The sequence below is a fragment of the Pseudovirgaria hyperparasitica genome (assembly GCF_010093815.1).
Source record: "Pseudovirgaria hyperparasitica strain CBS 121739 unplaced genomic scaffold EJ05scaffold_6, whole genome shotgun sequence".
Taxonomy (NCBI): Eukaryota; Fungi; Ascomycota; class Dothideomycetes; order Acrospermales; family Acrospermaceae; genus Pseudovirgaria; species Pseudovirgaria hyperparasitica.
In genome coordinates, this window is record NW_022985554.1 from 199,164 (window position 1) to 219,227 (window position 20,064).

A 20,064-nucleotide genomic window follows, 5' to 3' on the forward strand; every position below is an offset into this window, starting at 1 on the left:
AGGTGCGAATGAGAATGGCAGCGCCTGTATTTTGCTATGTGAGCTGGGACTAAGTCGCAAAAGGAGGCTGGCGATTATCATCTGCTCTATGGTGGCAGTCTGCATCATTATTGAGCACTCTCTCGTTCATAGGCATAGCATTAAATATGAACCCCATACATATCGAACAATTTTAATAGCGCGATTTTAACAAAGGTCCATCGACTTTGTGGCCTGGGATGCAGTCTTGGCATCCCCGCGCGCGCCTCCCGTCGCGACCTTCTGTTGTCCGCCAGAGCTCCAGACTTCACTTCGAAACCAGCTCCGTCAACTTGCATGCTGGTCGCAAGCATACCCAATAGTCAAAACTCAGGGCGGCGATCTTCTATAAACCATTTACCTCTCTTATAACCTGTGACAGCAGCTCGTCTCGCACCTGACGCTCGACGCCTCCGTCATTTAGATACACTCCCCTGCCTTCACATCATGCCCGACGTACGTATAAGCTACAGCGGTAGGCGACATACGACTGACAGATCCATAGGTCAAGCGAACTGTAAAGCTCGTCACCCACCAAGAAATCATGTACGCGCACCTTCATGCACGACCGCAAGGTCCCGAAGATATTAGCTAACAAACACATAAGAGATGAGGACTCAGGTCAAGAAGGTTTCCCCATGAGGAAATGGCATATCGAGATTTACCTCATAGATGAAAACGGTGCGGACGTCACGGCCAACATCTTTGAGAAAGTCATCTACAGACTTCACCCTACCTTCCCGAAGCCCAACCAGAGTCCGTACAACCTTGAGTCTTGACATTACGATTACTTATCAGCTCTTTAGCATTCAAGAAGCATCCTTTCCGTATCGAAGAGAAGGGATGGGGTGAGTTCGATATGCAAATCGAGCTGCACTTAGCTCATAAAGGTGGCATCCATACTTTGGACCATGATCTCAATTTCCAGTCTGAGCAATACATCGCCAAGCATGACATTGTAATTACGATGTGGCCGTCTTACAATTTCCGTACTGATTCGTGGCAATAGACGATCAAGAACCCCAAGGCTGAGCTCCTGGCTCTACTTCAAGAGTCCGGATCGACCGGCGTGAATGGCGCTCGTGGAGGCAAGCGCGACGATGCGACCAAGAAGCGCTCAAGCAGAAAGGACAAGATGGTGAGAACCAAGTAATATATGGGCATCAGCAAGTGCTGATATATGATGCTCTAGGTCGACATGGAGAAGCTTGCCGATGGCCTTCAACGTCTCGGTGAGGAAGATTTACTCCAGGTCGTGCAAATGATCCACGACAACAAGACGTCGGACACCTACACCAAGAATGACGTCGACAGTAAGTTCCTTGCATCTAACCGGATCAAAAACCTATAGGCTGACATTGATGGCAGAGGGTGAATTCCACGTCGATCTCTACACCCTCCCCGACCCTCTCGTAAAGAGCCTGTGGGACTTCACACAAGCCAAGACTGATCTGTGAGCGTGTCTAGCCTCACTCACGATCTCACGAAAACAGGCAATCTCCTTTCTCTTGGGATGTAATATACTGATGATATGACGAAGGATCTACGTGATCGAAGCGATTGGAGAGTGCGTTCGCCGGCACGAGTGCAAAGACGGCTTATCTTGATATGCATGAGTTAGGGCTCGAGACTTGGTGCGTGATATCGACTCAGCGCTGCGATCGGCGTGTGGCCGCTTATAGGCAGCGCGACGAAACATTACCGCCACGCTGTGGGTATGTCCCTAGTCTTCTAGGCATCAGACAGCGCAGGAGTTTGGCGGATAAATTGATCATTTGTTCACACATATCCGTCGTGCACCTTGGAATATGTGCTTTGCTACACGTTGCTCCCCATGCGTATCTCCCTTGACTTTTTGGCATTCTCTCCGCTGGCTTTCTCTGACTGAAACTGAAAGTGAAACTGAAACAAGAAACTCCCATATCGCATACGCCTGTCTCCCGTGCCACCGTCCGCCTCAACACGTTTTATTCACCCTGATAACCCCAGAATCCTCTCTCCCTTGCTCACTTCTCCTTCTTTCAGCGAGCAATAAACTTGCCAAACCCACTAGCATAAACAACGCGCTCAACAGCAACAGCAAGAGCATCTTTACCTCGGGTCAGACCATTCCTCACGAGGCCGGACCTAAATAACAACAATATCTCCGTCCCGTGTTCTTCCTCATCCTTTTGTGTCTTTTGTTGGTGACATGAATAGTTTATTTGCGACGATACGATATGTACTTCCAGGTTGCAATACCCGGGAGCGAGCCAGGATTGCTTTTGAATAGAAATAAATAGCGTTTTCGAGACTCTTCAAGAGCTATTGTTATTATGTTTGAATTTTTATATTGTAGATAGATACTCCATTTTCCTGTATCATATTATATCGATAACATACACACAAGCCGATGAGAAGAAGAAAGAAACAAACTTGAACGAAAAGCAGGGATTAGGCATACGCGCGGGCTATCTGCACATTGCCTTTTGATGTCCCTAATCTTCCTCCCGCATTGACTGACCCCTTTCAACGCCCCCAATCATGTTCATTGCAGTGCCCCATTCCCACGACTTATGTGGCGCAACTCACTGCTCAGGCACCAAGAGCCGCCTCGGCCCCTCTAGCCCTCTCTACCGTCTCCGCCACAGTCCTGCTCACAGGCCCCGGTTTCCTCTCTCCGAAATTATGCAACCTTTCACCAATCAGGTAGACCTCGTCGCGAATCAAACCGCGCCACCGCGTCGTCGCACTGAGCAGTTCTCTGGTCATCCAAACGTTCAGCACAAGCGCCAGTACGGCCGGGAACGAGAAGCGGAAGATAAGGCTCTTGACGCTCTCGCTTTCGCCCGCGAAGATGCTGATACTCAGAAGTGTGGCTAGCACTGAGGGCAGGACGAAGGCCGTGGCGAAGGCCAGGAAGAGTGGGAGGACAAAGCAGCGGGTTGCCAGACGTGCGTTCGGGTGCGCGAAGCCGTCGCGCATGACGGCCTGCATGACACGGCCGGAACGCGATGTAGTATCTGCAAAGAAGAATCGGTATATGATGCGGCCGAAAAGGTACCCAAGCGTCCAGTCTTGAATGAGGAAGACGACGTGGGTTTCGTCGGGTCCAACATATGTGTGGATAGGAATGAGTATGTAAACCTGCATGAGGAGGGCGAGAGCGATGGGGAGTACCACAACTAACATGCTGTAGACGTAGATGAAGCCGAGAACTTGGATACTGTGATCGCGGAGCGCGAGCACGGTCTTGGTAAATGATTCCTGCAGAGTCACGGCTGTACGAGTTTTTAGCCATTGGTATGCGGATCGGATGTGTGTGGCGGCGTAGAGGAAGCCGCCGAGTGTATATGCGCCGAATGAAAACGCATATATGTCGTTCATTTCAATATCGCTGGGTATCACAAGAGAAAAGAATTTGCGACCGAAGAGCAGCGGAACGATCGTGACGCCGACGCCTGTGGTAGCTGCAAAAAGCCATAATGAGGCGATGAAAAGAAAAATTCGAAGTTTGAACCAAGGAGGGATGTACACCACGGTCACCATGTCTGGTTGGCGACCATGAACGGTCTTATCTTCTTCCTTGCCGTCGAGGCGCTGGTTGTTTTCGTCAACCTCCACGAAGACACTCTCGCCCCTAGGAATGCGTACTTGATCTGATGCCGGTGCGCGGACGAATCTCCCATCAACCAGTTTTCGGGGCACACTTGCCGAGTCCTCATTGTACATATCGGAGCCGGACCAGAAGTTCCAAGTACGCTTGAGACTTGGGTGCTGTTCATTCTTAGGACTACCACCGAACAAAAAGTCTGAGAGTCGCAGCAATCTAGCGCAGGTTTTAAACCACCACTGATAGACCGAGTGTAGAATTTCCGATGGTCTCAGAATCCTGATGACGACCGGTGTAAGGAAGTTATAGAAGAGAAGGTCCAGGGGGAATTCCAGTGCAGGCTGGTTCGTAGCCCATCGAATCGGAAGCACATGACTGAAATTATGATCCAATGTCCATATTACTCCGCCTAGACAAAAAACGATGAGGACTCCGTAGACGATGGCGCTGAATGTGATTTTTCGTAGTTGCGTAGTGACACTGCGCTCTAATACATCTCGCACTGGGTGGAAGGTCGGGTCGTCAGGGTCGCGGATGAAGTAGAGGACACCTTTCCGCATAATTTTCCGGCACATCGATACGAACAAGGCGAAATGAAACATGTAGCATGTACCGACAAACCAATGCACAAATCCTGCTGTCCAAGGGCTGCTCCGAGCATAGCTGTATCTGGAATGTAGACTGGTTCCTGTGAATAGCGGTAATAGTGCAACATCTAAGAGGATACCACAGTAAAGGGGAAAAGCAATCATTTCAATACTGATTATCAGTATGACCTTGAAGATTCCTCCAGCTTGCTGCAAAATATCCGTGATAACAGCTTCGATCTTGCGGCCTTCGCGACCTGAACTGATGGGTGTGCCTCTTCTGAGATATGTAGCGCCAACCAAAGCTAGGAAAACATACCCAATTAGAATAGCAGTCACTCGGTCCCATGCCCCCCAATACAGGAGAGATGGATCTTCGAATGCTGGGGATTTGGATATGTCAAGCGACATGGTTAGGCTCCTGTTTTGCCACGCCGCAATACCAGTCTGCTTTGTAGCGACGAATAGAGACTTCGCCAAGTCGTGTACGTGAGACTCAACGGACGCTAGGGTCTGTCGGATGTAGGCAATTCTGGTATCGCTGGACATGGCTGTAAAAAAATCGCTAATCTCTGCATTGATGGCAATCATTATGGTTGAGAAGGCCTCCTCGATGTTCCGGAGAATTACGTGTGCCCTCAATGATAGCCATAGTGGGTCGATCTCGAAGAGTTGGCTCGAAGTGTTGGTGCTGGCATAGGTCGGTAAGATGATTCCCAAGACGCGGTCAATTGACGATCCGGCCGTTCGCCAGGTTGAGTCCTTGGACGTTTCAAGAAATCGTTTGAAATGTGCAGCGGGTGAAAGGGTCTCCAAAGGCTTGAGTACAATGCGCAAAAGAGTTGTGGCAGCGTAGCCAACTGATCCCACCACCACAAGGCTTATATCAATAATGACATCCGCGAAACCGGACATGAAACGTAATGGGATCTTGAAGAATACCGAGAAGGGACTGCCGACGAATAGTAAGACGGTTTTTCCCAGCAGAAATGGTACAAACACAGCCAGCGTTAACGTTAGAGCGATCAGAAGAACGCTAAAGGCTGCATTCTGGACGAGTCCCATAATAGGACCTTGCTGTCCAATGAGTTCCATAATCCCTTCCATATCTTCTGCGTCTTCAACAGCGTCTTGGTTATTATTATTTAGACCGTCCGCTCTGCCAACTTCGGGATTTCGAACTGCGGCTCCGGCCACACCCAATTGAGGTCTAAAATCTTCATCATCGACCTCACTATCGTCATCGTCATCATCATCATCATCGTCGTCGTCTTCAGCCTCGTTGGCTATCCGATTATTGTCAATAGCAACAAAGGGTGCTTCGTCTGCAAGATCACGGACAATGTGTTCATCGCTTGGTTCTGTATCGTGCACTATGGGGTCTGCTGGGGCGACGTCACCCCAGAACCAATCGCAGATCAGATCGATCAATGGACGTGATGGCTCCTCGACTGCAATGTCTGTCCCAGGTTGGGGGTGATCCGGAGTTGGCTGCCCCTGGCCAAAAGAGGGCAGGTCATTGGGTGTGAACAACAACTCTGCGTCCTCGGCAGCATCCATTTGCATACTTGATTTAGCTTCCGATAATGGAATGGTATCAAATTGCTCCAATGGGTTGTTGGAGCTGCTGGAGCTGTTTGAAACTAGTGGATCTATAGCCTCAGAGGCTCTGCGTTTTCCCTTTTTATCAAGCTCCTGTTGCGGGTTTGTTTCCGAAATAACTGCAGAGCTGTTATCGCTGTCTTCAACTGTATCGTATATAGACGGACTGTCTGTTATTTGGCTCCCAAGAGTACTCCTAGAACGAGAATTTGAATTTTCCTCGGCAGAATGGACATAGATGCCCTCGCCGACATATTCGTTTTGGTCGTCTTCGTTCCTTCCAAGATCATGCCAGCTTTCAGTACTCCCAGAATTCGAGTCAGGAAACTCGGATGAAGTCTCTTCGATTAAGCGGTGAATCTCGGTCGCGATCGAGTAACGATCTCGACTTGGCATACTCGGTCTTTGACGTAATGTTTCCGCACTATTTGCGGTATGAGCGCTGTTTGGTGAAACTACAGGTGGCTCGGGGAGTGCTTCAATTTTTGCAATTTGCGATGGAGGCGCTGAAGCTTGACATGAACTTTCCCCATTCTTGGCTAGACTACCTGTATCTGCCTTCTTGTATGCACCGATGTTTTTGTCGAATATGAGCCTTAGCTCTTGCCGCATTGACGCAATGGTCTGCCCATGAGTATTAATCTCTTCTGGAGTTAGGTTTCGTAGAAGATAATTCATGGCAGCCCGGTCCTCGCGGAGTATTGCTTCTGACCAAGCGTTCTGCATATGAGGCGGAAAATGAACTGCTGAATCCATCGCCCGAACCACGTGCGGAGGCATTCTATCTCTATGCGCTGACTTATTATGAGCGTATTCCTCATCGATGTCCACTTCATCATCAGGAAGGCCGTCAGTGTCGCTAGGCCGGATGTCACTATCAGTGGGTATATCATCATCGGATACAGCACCCTGGTTGTCCACGCCCTCATTGGCATTCAACTCGTCTCGGGCTCGTTCTGGAGGGGGCTCATTGGGTTCTTCAACATTTGCTGCCGCATCAGCTTGGCCTCTATCTAGACGGTCGGCTCCGAATGCTGCCATGTTGATCATGGGTTGTTGCTGTACGACCCACTCGCGTATAAGGAAGATCAGGATGAAAGCGGCTACCACCATCAAGGTGATTATTTGACCCTCTAGAATATCCAATAGGATCCGATTCAGGTTGTCCGAAGCAGAGAGAAGTTTGAACCAAGTAACATCGGACAAGAGACTAGTGCTTTGATCCAGGGCAGCCTCAAGACCAGGGTTGAACGTGCCGCTGGAATTACTGCCTGTGTCGACCGGAAGACGCATACCGAAGATAAGCTTCTTCACGGCCATAAGCATCGAGGGTTCTTGTGGATCAGCCAATGATGTGCCGGTCAAGTTCGAAATGCCTGATGATATGGCTTGGTGAACCAGTGTTCGACTAACGCCATCCGGACCAGCGGTGACTGTAATGTTAAAGTTGTGGTCTCGCGGTCTTCTCAGATACGCTTCTCTTGCCCATCCTGCATCTCCGATCCAGAATATCCAGCGCCACGTTATCCTAATAAACATGGGGAGACAAACGAGCCATACGAATGCCACCAACACAGCGCGGCACCAGGCGACGACATAGCTCAGCAGGTGAACTATTGCACGGCGACAGAATACGGCTGTCGGAAGCTGACTGGGCATTTGTGGGTGATATAGTTTCGTGAATCGGAAAGGTGTCTTGCACAGCTCACAGTACTTCTTCTGAGAATGTGACAGCCACTCCATCAGGCACTCTTGATGGACGAACTTGATGCTTCCACTGCATTTGCAAGGATAAAACAGTGGCTCGTCCGAAGTCCCTTCACCTCTACATATCCGGCAAGTATCAACCTCATCATGGCGTTGGTCTTGCAATTGTGTGTTTGTATCGAATGCGGGGTCGTTCATGACATCTGGAGATGAGGGTGCGAGTGGTCCTCGATGGGTTGCATTGGCGGCAGCTGTGACATCCATGATTGTTATAGGTGCACAGCTCGAGTTCGTTCGTATGTACCCGAGCGCATTCACCGCTTCAAATTGCGCAAGATAGCATGAGGCAGGGGGAGGTCTACAGTCGATAGATTGGCAACAGTGAATAGTTTGAAGAACGGCGAGATAGCATAGAGACGCAAGAGCAGCGTGGAGGTTCGAAGTAAATGTGGAGGGAAGGACTGGAAGGGAGAAGGAATAGTTAAAGTGTAGAATACACAGTTCAAAGGCACGATGCCAACAACAAAAAAGTGATTGTATTGTATGAACAGGAAGCTTGTGTTGGACTCCTGGAGAGAGACGTCTGCCCAGGATGATGCAAGTGGCCGCTATTCCAAGTTCGCGACACGTGAGCCGTGATCAGATGTACACACATCCTACCCCAAGGGCTGTCGAGGTAGGTATAGACAGACACTACTTATGATGAGAATAACTACGGAGTACCTCTACAAGATATCTTGACTCGGATTGCCTACAGTGAGGTAGTTTACTAGTATAGTCATGTTGTACGGTGCCTACTCAAGTAACTCTTTGGTCGCGACTGTCCGTGTGTAGCTGATGGCCAAGACGGGTATGACGAAACCAGGCGGTACCCTAGCTCCACTCCACTGAGTATGAAAGCAATCACTGAAACTCCTGTTATCTCAAGCCACACACGAGAACCGTCCTCTTTCATTCCACCTCAGAATTACTTCCTGTGATTGAGAAGGATTGCTCGTCCGCTCTCTGAAGATCCCCTCTGCCTTCGGATATCTTTGCCAATTCCCACAAAAACGAGAGACGCACTTGAGCTACTAGCAACACTCTTATCCCGAATTGGCAGCGTTCCTCGCTGCCTCCTTCATCATGGCCACTAACGGCTATTTGAAGAATTCTCAAGCAAATGGCAATGGGGATGTCAGGATGAACGGTCACTATGGGAAAATAGAGGAGGTCAGAAATACTAAGCATACGCGTCGGCACAAGCGGACGCTCAAAGCCTCCATCGTCAGCATATTTGCGAGGTAATGTTGGAACTGAAAACAGTAGACTTGTGGGTGCTGATGAGATGTCAGGTTACTATTGTGGTACACCATCATCACCACTGCTTTCCGATGTCCTGTTTCTTTGGTGAAGCTCACGGACACTTCTCCTCAAATCTGCAAACCTTACATCCAGCTACGATCATACCTTACGCCCTACGTGGAGCCATACTATGATACTTATCTCGCACACCATGTCGATACAGCGCGCCCCTATGTCGATACATTCAACCAAAAGCTTTACACCCCAGCTGCTATCTTCACCCAACATAATTACCACATATACGGCGCGCCTCGCGTCCAGCAACTCCAATCATACACACAGAGAGAATGGGATAGGACTGTCAAACCTCAACTTGATGTCGCGAGATCCAAGGCAATCGATCAGTATAACGCGTATCTTCAACCTCATGTTGGCACATTGACAGATTCTGTCAGGCCGTATTATGACGACATTAGAGATATTGCCATAGAGCAATACTACTCGACTCTCCTTCCAAGCTACAATCTTGTGCTGCCCTACGTACAGCAGGGATATGCCTTTGGTCATCTTTACACTACCAATATCATAATCCCTTATGTACGTTGGTCTGAGGCCACTGTCCGAGGATTTCTGACACGTATCATCTGGCCTAGACTTCGTGTTCTATATGGCGACAGTGTTGAGCCACAACTAATGCGAATAAGCGAGAGACTAGGGCGGTATAAAGATGGCAAAAGCCTCGAAGCTGCAGTTGATGCCGTGGATAGGTTAGCAAACCTTGATGTTCAGCCCACATATACAGTTACTGACAGGTACAGCTCACCAACTGCCCCAGCCTCTAGCTCTGAGTCTATAGTCTCTTGGGTAGCACAATCAGTTACAGTAGCAGACGAGACTGTTGCACCTTCTTCCACCGCTAGTTCGGAAAAGGCCAGCTATGATCCTGAAGAGACCAAAGAGAAGATCGCAAATGATCTCCGTAAATGGCAAGAGAAGTTCGCTACTGCCGCGGATAAGGGCTCCGATGATCTGGAAGAACGTGTGAGCGAGATAACTGCAGCACAGATCGATCGTCAAGCGAATGGAGTTGGTCGCGCTTTGGTGATCGAGCTTGAAGAGACTTCAACTTCAGCACTCAAAGCTGTGAAATCTAGGATCATTCATATTGTTCAGGATGTCCCGCAGGATCCAACCGAAGCCCTCCTCGAGTCTGCGTTGGATGAAGCCATCGAAGCCATTCGATCTGCCGGAGCTATTGTCAAAACAAAGGCGATGAATGTTAGAAATTGGAAGCAAAAGTACGATGAGGAGACATATAGCTTAGTACATGCGGCCGCAGACTCCACTCTTGATGTCATCGATAACATCCGCGACCTTGGTCTACAGGAGATTGGTATGCGGTGGGCATGGATGGATGGTGTTACATACAAGGATTGGCAAAAATATCACCAACTCAAAAAAACTTGGGACGAATGGCGGAACGAGGTACAAGCTAGAGCCTTCGAGCACGCAGGTCTACAAGAAGCTAAATCTCAAGGTCAAAAACAAGAGGATGATGCGATGGAGGTGGCGAGAGACGCTGCTTTTGAACTCGCACGCCTGAAGAAAGTTGCGAAGTGGAAGCTATGGGCGGAAGATTCCACCGATGATTTTAGTGACAATAAGGTCCCCGAGCGCGTCTTCAGGGCTGCTAAGAGCATTGAAAGTAAGCTGAGCGAGGCAAGCGAAGTTATCTTAGGCACTCAACAAGGTTCTATCGAGTCCGTGTCCTCGAAGGCCTCCGAAAGCATCGCCAATATGTCTTCTCGTCTGTCCTCCGCGGTTGTGGGCACAAATACTGATACACCCGAAAGGGTTGCGTCCGAAGCTTCCAAAGCTATCGTTGCTTCTAACGGCAGCATCAAGAGTCTCTCCTCAATAATTAGCAAAAGTGTGGAGAGTGGTGTCTCAGCAGCCATTTCGAGCGCAGAGAGTGTCGCCTCAATCGCCAGTGAGCAGGGACATGGGGCTGTTATGGGGGTGTCCTCAGTGTTAGTGCCGCTGCACGATGCAGTCGAAAGCATGCACTCCGGTGCCAGTGATAAGGCTTCCAGCGTCGAGGCGAAGGTATTATCCGCTGTCGGTGGTACTCGAGATCCCGTCAATAGCGCTGCCTCTATGGCTAGTGAGAAAGTCACAAGTGTGGCAGCCAAAGCTTCACCCGCCATCGTTGGATCAGAAGAGCCGATCGACAGCGTTAAATCCGTGGTCGGCAATAAGGCACACAGCGTGGTCTCCAAGGCATCATCAGCCGTGGCAGGCTCTCAGGATACAGTGGAAAGTATTTCTTCGGCTGCAGCAGACGTCATCTCTCAAGCCTCTTCGGCCGTCGTTGGGTCACAGGGAACTGCAGAGAGCATGACCTCTGTGGCCAGTGAGTATGCCCAAGGAGTAGTCTCTGCAGCTCACAAGAAAATTGAAGATGCAACTGAGGCTATCAAAGGCCACCCCCCGCCTGCTGCCTCGCAAGCATCCTCGAGTTTAAACTCCATAAGTGCTGCAGTATCCGAAGCCATTGACAATCCGAAGAAGGTTTGGGGTGGTGCAGCGGCACAGAAAGTTAGCGCCAGGACTCCCATACTAGACGACCTTTTCGATGATGAAGATGAAAGTTATTCTGATAAGATCCATAGACTTGTCAGCGACGCCGGATATCGTGCATCTGATATCACAAAAGCCATTAACGAGGTGCTGGGTGGAGCTACCATGACCCAAGGATCAGTAGAGTCTGCCACTTCTATCGCAAGGGAGCAATACGAAAAGGCATTCTCGGCAGTCTCCAGTGCACTCTACGGAGCTCCTCAGGGGCCAGGTGAAAGCCTCTCCAGTATAGCATCAGAGAACTATGCTGCGGCGGTCACTGCGTAAGTCTCCTCACCCTGAAAGTATCACAACATGTGTTGAATTTTTGAATAGGGCGTCTTACGCAATTTATGGTACACCGACTCCTATCCTGTCATCCCTCTCTTCTCAGGCGGAAGCTTCTTACAGCGCCGCTCTCAAAGCCGCCCAGGCGGAGTATGAGAAGGCAAGCAGCGCCATATCATCGCAGATTGGAAAGGCTACAAAAACCAAACCAGTTCACGAAGAGATGTTATTATCGGCCGAGCGAGTGTACTCTGGCTCGATTGCAGCCGCAAGCCAGAAATGGCAGGCTGTATTGAAAGCGGTAGTGCCAACTCAAGCGCCTCTGGAATCTGTGTCATCATTGGCCGCCTCCAGGCTATCAGAAGGACTTAGCATTGCTTCCGCACAGTACACAAGTGCCAAGATCGCCGCCGGGCTTCAGCCAACCCCGGCAACACAGCATTACCTTGATGAAGCACGCAAGAGGTATTATGAAGGTATTGGCATGGCCCACGCACGCTACTCGGAATTCTTGGAGGAAGCGTCCAGTGCCGTGTACGGCACACCGACCCCTGCTTACGAGAGTGTGCTGTCTGCTGCGCAGAGCCAATATTCAGCCGCTATCGACGTGGCCTCGTCTAATTTACAAAGCGCTGGCGATGCTGTTGATGCCACTTCTCGTTTCAATGAAGCTTATGCTGCCGCAACTGCTGCATTGTTTGGAGCATCCGCAAAGGCCAGCGAGGCTATCTATGGCTCTCCACAGGGCGCTGTTGAATCTTTTGTATCGCAGATTTCACAGAAAGCCGACTCCATCGCTTCCGTTGCTAGCTCTACTGTGATCGGAACCCAGACGCCGTGGACAGAATCAGTTGCATCTCAAGCTTCACAAAACTGGGAATCGCTTGTCGCCCGAGCCAGCGAGCAAGTCTATGGGCAGCCCACACCATTTACACAATCTCTTTACAATCAAGCCGGTGAATATGGTGCACAGGCTACGGAGGCTGCCGCTGCGCAATATGCATCAATTCAAGCCCTGTTATCCGAGCTTGTGATCGGAAAAGAAGCAGATTTCACCGAGAGCGTGTATGCTCGCTTTAGCTCCGCCTACCATACTGATGTCCCAGGTGTGATATCTCAGGCTTCATCGTATGCCTCTGTGGCTTACGACTCCGCTTCTTCTGTGGTCTCCTCTGTTTTTACCCCTCCGCCAGCAGTCGAAGCCATCATCGACCAGGCTAACGACCAACTTAATGCTGCCGTTGATGCTTTAAGCGTACAGATCTACGGTACCGAGAAAAATTATCTAGAGAAGGCTACTGACGCAGCTGGCTCTGCATACGCCGCTGCTCAAACACAGGCCAGTGAGGCTATCTACGGCACCGAAGCCGCATACGTCGAGAAAGCTCAGGCATCATTCGCTGATGTCGCCGCATCCGCTCAATCTGCCATTTCTATAGCTATCTACGGCACTCCCACGGGTGCTGTCGAATCTGCCACCAATGCCGCAGGTGCAGCTTATGAATCAGTTCAATCTGTCGTCAACGAGAACATTAAGCAAGCTGGGGAAGTCGCGGGAGACTCGTACGAGGCTGCTCGCGCCAAGATCAGCTCAGCTATCTACGGCCCTGAGGTAGGCGCTATTGAAAGTGCACAGAATCGTGTAGCTACTGCCGTTGAGTCAGCTCGTGCGAGGCTCGACGAACTTGCGAAAGCGGGTGGGGAACAAGCGCAGAAGGCGCGCGAGAGTGTTGTGGAAATGGTCTCGAGCGTCGCTGAAGCAGCCGCAGGTGTCACGGGACGAGTGAAGGATGAGTTGTAAATGTCACTCATATTGATTGAGATGCATACAACCAAGGGGATGTGTAGGGGTGGTAATGTCAAGCGTCATGAGAGTTTTCGCACATGTGTTATGGTGAATGATTTACGAGCGAAAGATGGTCCTAGTTTTCTTATGGATGAAATTCGGTGAAAAGTGGTACAAAATACGGTGGAACCATCATCGGTGCTACACTTTTGCTCCTATTCCTTCTCAAATGCTCTCTCCTTCCGTCTCAGTTGATTGATTTTGTTCTATTCCTTTACCACACGATATCCCATTCCAGATCATGCATTGGTCTGTTTGTATCGAGTTATTTTTCCAAACCGAAGTGCGGCAGACAACAAGGGGTCAGGGCCTTGTAGATGTTATGAGGAGGCGGGACTCAATGAGCTCATTCACTATGAATTGAACTAAGATTAACGATGTGATCACTACGATCTTGCTCTAGCGTCATTCTAGTCACAATTTATTTGCAGTCGCCCATTCCATTCACTAAATGGCAACATGGCTCCAGTAACAACAGCGATACCTTGGCACTGTGGCCTTTGTGTCAAATAGGTACCAATTTATATCCTTGTTTGTGCTACCTCGTGGAATAATGAGGCTTATACCACCACGATACGTGAATATCTTACACGCTGTCATTTTACTCATACTCGTTCCCAATTGTGATCGATGTCCTGGACGCATAAACTTTAGAGAGCTTAATCCCGACAAGGTACTTGCCCGGCTCATCACCATCAGATACAGTCTCGGATGCCACAAATATTGAATTCATCAACCCTTCATACCTCGAACTCCCACCCTGGAAAGTAGCCGTGAGAACTTGTAGCTATCAGCGAGATGATTCATTGGGAAAGTCAAAATGGAAGCAGTACAGACCTCGATAGAGGGTACCATAAGGCACTTCCCGACGGGACCTAAAACAATTATTCTCACGCTCAATATCCTTCTGCGTCTGGTTGGCACACGCGTTCAGTTGGTCGGATGATGGAGGTTTGGAAATGATGGACTTGATCATTTCATCGTTGAAAAGTATGCCACTCATCTCTAGCTGGAATGGCATGGAATTGTCATCAGGAACGACCGTTCCTATGAAGCGTGGGTGCGTAATGGACGGGTCTACATCAGTGATGGAGTAGTCGTTTACATTGGAGATCGTTGCTTTCAATTGAACCTCGAACTGTTATCTTAAGCGGTTGTATCGACCACAATCCTGAGAGAAAGGGTATTGCTTACTCCAGGTTCAGACACAAGCGAGATTGTTTCAAAGTGAAATAGCCCGAGACTGCTTCCCGATGACAAGTTCCCCAGGTCCAACTAGATCTTCGATCAGTATTCTGTTCCTACATCGGATGTTATTGTGTACGAACTGCACGATCAACGGTCGCCTAATAGTAATGTCAGCGATGCAAATGCGCGTTTGGATTTTGTCTACACGTACATTGAAAAACAAGGCTGGCACAATGTAGTTGAAAGGCTGCATATTAGAAGACGAATGACAACTCCCGTGTATAATCCTGAACTGACCCGATATCTGGCAGGAAAAATGAGAATCTATGGCGTCCCTGCCTCTATAAATGTACGATTAGTCCAATCCAAAATCCAAAAACACGTCATGCATCACAAGGCCCTTCCCAATGAACGTAGTGTATTGCAAGCGTAATCACTGCGTGCAAGTGGATGTCTCGACTGTGGAGTCGCGCACTCGTAGTATGCATGACCATGTAGGCTGATGTGGGTACAGTGTTCAGTAGCGTTGCTGCTCTCTGTAACCTTATGGTAGCTTTTTATCACGAAGAGAGACAGTCCTCTCCACAATAGGAGAATATTATGACGTCTCAAATGGCTGTTATAACTTCAAGTCCTGCAGACAGAGTCTGACTTCCATGTAGAGAAGTGTGTTGTGACGTCTTCTATGCGTATAGCGCTCAGAGTCATGCGGACGGACCTTTTTCATGCATAGGAGAATTTCATGACGTCGTATGTGCTTATTATCGATTATGGTAATGCAAATACAGCCCCCTCTTCACACATAGAACCTGACGTCTTTTATGTCGGACTTCTTATCTTGATTCTACGGTCGCTCGTAGACCTCTGTAGACATCTGTAGCCCTTGTCAGCCGAGCAACTCTATTCAACCGCTTTCCAGTGTGAGTGTTATCGCAATCTAGAGTAGTTGACCATATATTCCATTTGAGCTCGGTATGTTTTAGTAATAGATGCAGTAGCTAAGCGATTAGTATCATAATATTGCGAGACCACTAAGGCATTAGCTGGGTGGAAATAATTTAAGTTATTAGATCTATGAAACCTTAGCCAATGTATGGGAACTATATGATAATATCAGTTTTAGTCTTATTACACACATGACTCTACTACTTATCCGTATAACTGATTGAATTATATAAATCCAGTACACATTATAGTAGATACGTTAAAATAGTTCTTTGATATATTTACGATATCCAGAAGTATAGTACTTACACTGATAATCAAATATCTAAAAACGAGAAAGGTGAAGATTGTACATTGGTTGAGTGAAGATTCTATCTTGCCCCTCAGAGTGTGTGATTGTTCTGTCCTATCACCGCCCGTAACACCCTGAATTTGTGCTACCTAGGTACTCTATGAGCTGCCACCTCATCTGACCACCCACCTCATGCGGCACTTCCAGCAGAACAAAGAACATCTTTTCGCTGCACTATGAGAGCAGAACCAGCAGCGATTTTATCGGCGTTGCTCCGTCCCCACGCGGGATACTATCGAGGTAGGGATCACTCATAGCTATAGCCTTGTCCGCTTCAGCTGACCTCAAACTTGTAGAGGGCTTTTCCACCGATGGCGTGGACTCTAACAATGCAGTGGTGCCGACAGGCTATGGAGGAACAGTTGATTTTTTAAGTCAGGAACCCGACACAGCACTGATTTTTCATTTACTAAATTGTGATCTTAGATGCGGTCCCAATCGCTAGTGTCGAGCCTGATGTAGAGGTTACCTATGATGACTGGGTCCACCCAGAAGACCTACCTCCTATGCCTCAATGCGTGGCAGAACAAGACCAATCAAGCTTGCTGAATATCATGTCGAAGTGTACGAGTAAGAGATGCACCAAACGAGTTGGTTTTTGCTGGCGTCATCAATGGCTGACTGATACACACTGTCTTGGCACGGAACTCTCTCCTCAACTCTTCAGTCAATACTTTGACTATTGCAGTCGATCAGTTCTCGCCAAGGCGCAGTTGTATCAATGGGTCCAGAAAATTACAGGTCGCTCGTGGCTTGTCGACGTTGGTGACACAACCGACGTGCTAGAACTTTCGCCTTCCTCCTTAGAAAAGGGTTTTGCAAATGTCAAGATCACAAATCGGGCTCCAAGTTGCCTTACAGATGCAACGAGTGCTTCGTCCTCGGAGCGTTTTGGACATGTATTTACATCATGCAGGTTCACAGATTCGACACGGCATACAGGTAATGTCGAACGTCCATGGGAATATAACGAAGGCATGAACGCGCTACTTAGCCTCGATACCGAGATAGCCGGTTACGATCTTACGGGTGGCAGCATCAGCAACGGAGACTACTTTGATATCAAATGTTTCTGTAGCACATACGGCTTAGACCTTCAATCCACAACCTGTTCTGGCCTTGATACCACGCGAGAATACCTGTGGATGAATGCCATCTGCGGGCCAACGTCACTTCCCGACAATTGGAAAGATTCACTCATGACGACCGACTATGCATACATACCTGTCGAAGACTGGAACTGGCCAAGCTGCGTTACCGATATGCCCGTTGCAATCACGGAACGTCCCCTGCAGTGTGAGACTGACGCTTGTGAGGTCGATCCCGATGGATATTGTGAAACTACGCCCTCAATTGACAGAGCTTGTTTTTGCCAAGGTATAAGCTACGACTCCTGTGGCGGTTCATGCCACATCTTCGAGACGAGAATCGAGTATTTGGAATGGCTCAATACAACATGTGGTCTACTACCGGATTGGAATGGTCTACCAGATGACTGGCATCAGCTCATCATTCCTACCAGTCTTGATATGATGCCTTGGAAGTGGACCGTTAAGTCGCTCCAGAACTCCAGCAGTGGACCCTCAGCACCAGACAGACAGGATGAGCAATGTGCTTCCAATGCATGGAAATTGGGTAGTTTCATTCTCATCAACATGGCAACATTGCTCGCAACTATCGTGAGTCAGAAAAGGGGCAGAAACGACATGCCGTACGATATACTATCCACAAACAATTCCCAGTCTTGGTTCCTCAGAGGGCTGTTACTTACCGGATTGTCTCTCTGCGCAATGGAACTCAACGCTTACCTCGTCACATCGACTGCCGGCTATGAAGCCGTGCCAGTGATTGGGCTCATGCTCTTGTGGTGTACCATGCCTAGGCTAACCTGGATTACAACATTCATGGCGTGGAAACGTCCACTCGAAGCGATGGAGTGTTCCATTGCTAAAGCCGCACTCCTTATGGAACTCGTTCTCCAAGCCTTAGCGTCGAAATACATGCTGAAAACTCTCACGTACGGCGTAGAGCACGGCTTCTATACCAATGGGTCCGGAAGATTGCCAGGGTCGACCTCTACGCAGGCTATGTACGCAGGAGCATTACTATGGGTCGTTGTTGCTACCAGTACTATCTTTGTTCTACTCGTCAGCTTACATCTGCACCTTCGCTCTCATAGTATGGAAAGAGCGAGCACAAGCGGCAACTTGGAACAAGAACCGCTATTGAGCCACCATGAGGCCAACTCCGATACCACATACAGTACAATCCCAAAGGACGCCAGTGACTTACCACAGGAAAAGGGCTTGACTCCACAGGAGAAGAATACGATCATGATATGGTCTGGGTTCGCAAGCGTTGTCATGCTCTTCCTTTGGGTCGCACAATGGCTCTTCTGGGCGGGATTCATTGGTCTGGCGTTGACTGAGTACGTGACAACATTGAATCATGAGTCATAACGCGAAACCCCGCTGACTTAAAGCAGTTTCTGTCCGCCTAGATTAGTATTGCTCACTGCTGTGTGGGTTGCTACGACGTTACTAGGAAGTCTTATATAGCAAACGGATTTTACGTAGGGGTTGAGGGCGTATCGGGTGATTGGACATGGTCTTTTTGGTACAAAGATGGATCTCGCCATGGTTCAATGATAACGAATTTCTTTGGACAGACAGACGACGGGTGACAGTATAGCCATCTCTTTGCAGCAGCTCTCGGTTCGTAAAGATCAACAAAACTTTGTCAATTTCTTAGTATCTGATGCTACAAATTGCGTATTTACCGGTATATCAGAGATTACACGTATGCCGAGGCCATAGATAGGCTATAGCTTAGCCAGTAGTCCATTTTGACGATCCCCCCCCCAAACCGACGCTATATCTTCTAGCTGATCGATATCATTGAGCATTGCTACGGACTGCGTGACATAAGAACAGCCAGTTTGAAATGCTTGAAATAATTGCAGTCCAGTCGCAAATGAAAGATCTCTCGAGGTGACGCCAAATGATATTCGCGATTGCAAGTTTTCAGACAGATTTTTGAAAGTGAAGTCCTGGTTCATGCCAGGATTAAAAAGGCGCTGATATGATACTACACGTGTGTTGTAGGATATGAACAGCTAAAAGGATCTAATATTACGACATCGTATATCAGGTTACACTGATGAGGCCTATCTTTTGATCGGAGACATGAAGGCTCGAATACACGTCGCGCAAGACTCACTCCATCACTGAAGACTCCGCGACAGCATCGAAGCTTCAACAGCTATGTAAAGTTATACCAATTGCGACCTACACCAGTCATGACATTCACCAGCTCTGAATGAGTACCTTAAATTAACGATCAATTCGAAATAGTCATATCTCATAACCGGTATCTCAAGTTTCATAGCCCCAGGAATACGTATCCCTCCCTCTCTTCCTCTTTCCATCTCCCTTTAACAACCACCTCCACCACCCCCACCGCCGCCATCTCCACCACCCCCTCCACACGAGGCCCCGCCTCCGTCTCCCCCAGAAAAACCCCCGCCTCCGTCTCCCCCGGAGTAACCTCCGCCGCTGAAGAATCCGCCTGTGTAGCTTGAACCACCATGACGACGAGCCTTCCTACCGCCATATGACTGCTGGTTGTACTTGCCGACCTTGGTCACGGCGACGGGCTTGCCGCTGTAGCTGTCGACGTATACCACTTCGGGCTTGGACGAGTGGCAACCCATGGTGATATTTGAATGAATGAGTGCGTGTGAGGTTGGGAATAAGACTGGCCAGAGGCCTAATCGAAGACAGGTTGTGTGAGGCGGTATGTGTGATGTGTGATTGATTGATTGATTGTTTGTTTGTTCCGAAGAATCTGTGTTGTGTCGTGGTACGTCTGTCTTGAACGAGCAAGACAGTCAAGGTGTAATGTGAGTTCAATGGGTGCTACTCATCTCTGTACTAGGACTGTCGTTATATATATATATGCATCCTCGTAGATGCACACACCGCGTGACTACCAGTATACGACATGCGACATCATTCCAGCCCCCGCGCGCAGCCGC

General features: G+C 48.9%; 5 protein-coding genes across 5 annotated transcripts; 3 read left to right on the top strand and 2 right to left on the bottom strand.

Annotated features, from left to right (window-relative positions):
- Positions 1 to 276: 276 nt before the first annotated feature.
- On the top strand, positions 277 to 1,930 carry EJ05DRAFT_475136 (SAS complex, SAS5 subunit/transcription initiation factor IID, subunit 14). The gene is made up of 7 exons (XM_033743743.1): positions 277 to 474; positions 524 to 564; positions 626 to 774; positions 825 to 976; positions 1,028 to 1,156; positions 1,211 to 1,331; positions 1,387 to 1,930. The coding sequence occupies exons 1-7, from the start codon at positions 466 to 468 to the stop codon at positions 1,473 to 1,475; spliced, it is 690 nt and encodes a 229-aa protein (XP_033601332.1). The 5' UTR covers positions 277 to 465; the 3' UTR covers positions 1,476 to 1,930.
- A 405-nt stretch (positions 1,931 to 2,335) lies between these two features.
- EJ05DRAFT_463529 (uncharacterized protein) lies at positions 2,336 to 7,770 on the bottom strand (the record flags this gene model as incomplete). The annotated part of the gene is made up of 3 exons (XM_033742720.1): positions 2,336 to 5,354; positions 5,433 to 6,076; positions 6,416 to 7,770. The coding sequence occupies 3 exons, from the start codon at positions 7,768 to 7,770 to the stop codon at positions 2,593 to 2,595; spliced, it is 4,761 nt and encodes a 1,586-aa protein (XP_033601333.1). The 3' UTR covers positions 2,336 to 2,592.
- Positions 7,771 to 8,631: 861 nt separating this feature from the next.
- On the top strand, positions 8,632 to 13,498 carry EJ05DRAFT_499316 (uncharacterized protein; the record flags this gene model as incomplete). Its single annotated transcript, XM_033746815.1, has 3 exons — positions 8,632 to 8,789; positions 8,841 to 11,693; positions 11,746 to 13,498. 3 exons carry the CDS (start codon positions 8,632 to 8,634, stop codon positions 13,496 to 13,498), a joined length of 4,764 nt encoding a protein of 1,587 aa, XP_033601334.1.
- A 646-nt stretch (positions 13,499 to 14,144) lies between these two features.
- Positions 14,145 to 14,984, bottom strand: EJ05DRAFT_499317 (uncharacterized protein; the record flags this gene model as incomplete). Its single annotated transcript, XM_033746816.1, has 5 exons — positions 14,145 to 14,323; positions 14,381 to 14,681; positions 14,738 to 14,818; positions 14,872 to 14,889; positions 14,943 to 14,984. 5 exons carry the CDS (start codon positions 14,982 to 14,984, stop codon positions 14,145 to 14,147), a joined length of 621 nt encoding a protein of 206 aa, XP_033601335.1.
- A 1,220-nt stretch (positions 14,985 to 16,204) lies between these two features.
- Positions 16,205 to 18,487, top strand: EJ05DRAFT_499318 (uncharacterized protein; the record flags this gene model as incomplete). The annotated part of the gene is made up of 3 exons (XM_033746817.1): positions 16,205 to 16,268; positions 16,325 to 16,402; positions 16,455 to 18,487. The coding sequence occupies 3 exons, from the start codon at positions 16,205 to 16,207 to the stop codon at positions 18,485 to 18,487; spliced, it is 2,175 nt and encodes a 724-aa protein (XP_033601336.1).
- Positions 18,488 to 20,064: the final 1,577 nt, after the last annotated feature.